We start from the raw sequence: 3,045 nt of genomic DNA on the forward strand, positions 1-3,045 counted from the left end.
GTGTACCCCAGTGTTCATTGCAGCACTGTTTATAATAGCCAGGACATGGAAGCACCCTAGATGTCCATCAGCAGATGAATGGATAAGAAAGCTGTGGTACATATACACAATGGAGTATTATTCAGACATTAAAAAGAATACATTTGAATCAGTTCTAATAAGGTGGATGAAACTGGAGCCTATTATACAGAGTGAAGTAAGCCAGAAAGAAAAACACCAATATAGTATACTAACACATATATATGGAATTTAAAAAGATGGTAATGATAACCCATGAGACAGCAAAAGAGACACCGATGTATAGAAGAGCCTTTTGGACTCTGTGGGAGAGGGAGAGGGCGGGATGATTTGGGAGAATGGCATTGAAATATGTATAATATCGTATATGAAACGAGTCACCAGTCCAGATTCGATGCACGATACTGGATGCTTGGGGCTGGTGCACTGGGATGACCCAGAGGGATGGTATGGGGACGGAGGAGGGAGGAGGGCTCAGGATGGGGAACACATGTATGCCTGTGGGGATTCATTTCGATATATGGTAGAACCAATACAATATTATAAAGTTTAAAAATAAAATAAAATAAAAAAAAATTAAATTCATAAGAAAGTCTTTGGTTATACTTAATTCTGAAACATTTTAATTTTGACACAAGTAAAGCTCAGCGAGGTCAAATATCACCAAATACTTATATGCACATAAGTATATATTATTAAATATATGTATTTGTGTATAATTGTATTAATGTGTATATATATAATATCATGTAGGTATATACACATATGTGTGCTGTGCTTAGTGGCTCAGTCATGTTTGACTCTTTACAAGCCCATGTACTGTAGCCCGCCTGGCTCCTCTATCCGTGAGGATTCTCCAGGCAAGAATACAGGAGTGGGTTGCCATGCCCTCCTCCAGGGGATCTTCCCAACCCAGGAACTGAACCTAGGTCTCCCACATTGCAGGCAAATTCTTTACCATCCGAGCCACCAGGGAAGCCCACGTAGGTGTATACGTAATAGGTGTATACATAAATGTATATACACACAACAACAGAAATAAGGCTCTAGGTAGCCAAATAAATCATCAGTTTGATTACTGATTTGGAAAGTAAACATACTAAACAGCATTTGGTTTTCAGATATTTTAAAAATGTGCTTTTTTGGCTTTCTGATAATGAGTCAAATACATTCACTTCATTAACAAGGGTTCTACAAGCTATTTCTCCATCCACGAATGAGAATGTTCTTTAGTTTTTGGTTTTTTTAAATTATGTTTACTTGTGAGCAACAGTAAGAAAATGAAAGAAAATATAAGCACAACAAAACTTCAGGGCTCTTAACTGCACAGCACCCCTCCAATGTTGGGTTCTCCAAGGCTCCACCTTGTACTTGGTTCTGAGCCCCGTAATGTGTGTTCACACAGGAAGCTTTCTCGACTGTCAGGCTGAATGACAACAGTCTCCGAAAATGACAATGACTTGCACTGGTAAAAAACCTAGCAACACTTAACTGTGCTCAAAATATTCATACAGCATATTCTGAATAATTCAATGATGTGTGGGAGGAGAGGGGCTATTTCTGGAAATTTGTCCCATGTCATCTTTTGTGAGCAACTAATTTTCTCTGATAAAATAACACTGTCTTTTTGTTTTGTTTTTGGTGTCTTAATGTCAAAATGCAGTGAAATTTTTGATACCTATATGACACAGCTTTATTATTTCCTGAGTACTAAAATATTAAAGAATTTAATTTTAATTTTAACATGTATGGTATTTTGAAATAAGTCTTATGCACTAGGTAACTGATTTGTGCCAGTCATGATATATAGTTTAACTCATATAGATAAACCCAAGTAACAGATTTTATTCAGGACTTTTTCCCCAATAGACAAGGAATCTATTCATTTAAATAGCAGGATCCAAGCAGGATCCATAAAATCCCAAACCCTTGAAATACAACAGTTTAGCACTGATTTATAAGTTAGCTTTTTAGCACAGACTTTTTTACTTCAGGTGTTATTTTCAGAGATTTTATCAATTTGACTATATAGCAGCAGACTAAACTCTCACACAGAGATCATTAACAGGAATTAAACAGAGCAAGTACTAAAGCTGGCTTTGCACCTACTGAATGCTGCAAGTGTCTGTACTCATTTGATATGCATCTTGCAAAGCTCGGCTGTTCCCAGAAGGCCACTCCGTGAAGACTGAGCGAGCAGCGTCTGCTAGCGGTGCCTGCGAGTCACAAAAACAGAGAGCTTTACGACAGGGAGGCTTGGAGGCAGGCTGAAAACCTGGGTTTGTACATTTTCATGCTCTAAACATGCAAGTAGATTGTTCCTTTGATTATTTGCACAATGCATATTACTCACACTGAGAAACCATTGAATCAGCAAAATTTTCCAGATCTCTTCATAGGCTCCACTTAGGAAATCCTTTACTAAAATTGCTTTATTAACTGCTTATTAGACAGACTTAGTTTTAGATATAGGACAAAACACAACAGAAGAACACAGTAGGCTGCTGTTGGTGGGTGGTCATTGTCTGGGTTTGAGGGTCATCCTATATTACCTGTGGCATTCATTGGGCACTGATTGAAGGCAAAGTCGCCTGCCGGAGTCCTCTTCCACACCATCGACATCAGATAATCCTCTGGGCATATTTCATAAGGTGCTGCAATTTAAAACAAAGGGACTTTAACACCCGTGGTGTTTATTTTTTAAATGCTGGCAATAAACAATCCTGAAATGCAGCTCTCTGACTGAAGAGAGCTCTCTTAATTTAAGTGTGGTGTTTATTGAAATGTTAGAGATGTCTTCAGAAACAAAACACCACTAGCCTTCATTTCATTCCCTACAAAATCCTCACAGGAAAAAAGCACTTTCCAAAGAAAGCTTAGGCTTAAAAAAAAAAAAAAGTCATTTGACTAGTCAAGGCTATGGTTTTTCCTGTGGTCATGTATGGATGTGAGAGTTGGACTGTGAAGAAGGCTGAGCGCTGAAGAATTGATGCTTTTGAACTGTGGTGTTGGAGAAGACTCTTGAGA

The 3,045-nt window shown here is 38.1% G+C and overlaps 1 protein-coding gene across 1 annotated transcript in view; it reads right to left on the reverse strand.

Annotated features, from left to right (window-relative positions):
• The window catches only part of BAI3 (brain-specific angiogenesis inhibitor 3), an 880,973-nt gene that overhangs the window by 489,427 nt on the left and 388,501 nt on the right, over window positions 1-3,045 (reverse strand). Inside the window, exons 8-9 of the mRNA XM_010848504.1 lie at window positions 2,571-2,672; window positions 2,128-2,234 (exon numbers count right to left, since the gene is read on the reverse strand). Coding sequence (XP_010846806.1) covers window positions 2,128-2,234; window positions 2,571-2,672 — 209 coding nt within the window. The remainder of the gene's footprint in view (window positions 1-2,127; window positions 2,235-2,570; window positions 2,673-3,045) is intronic.

This window comes from Bison bison, unplaced genomic scaffold (genome assembly GCF_000754665.1).
Source record: "Bison bison bison isolate TAMUID 2011002044 unplaced genomic scaffold, Bison_UMD1.0 scf7180017864268, whole genome shotgun sequence".
Taxonomy (NCBI): domain Eukaryota; kingdom Metazoa; phylum Chordata; class Mammalia; order Artiodactyla; family Bovidae; genus Bison; species Bison bison.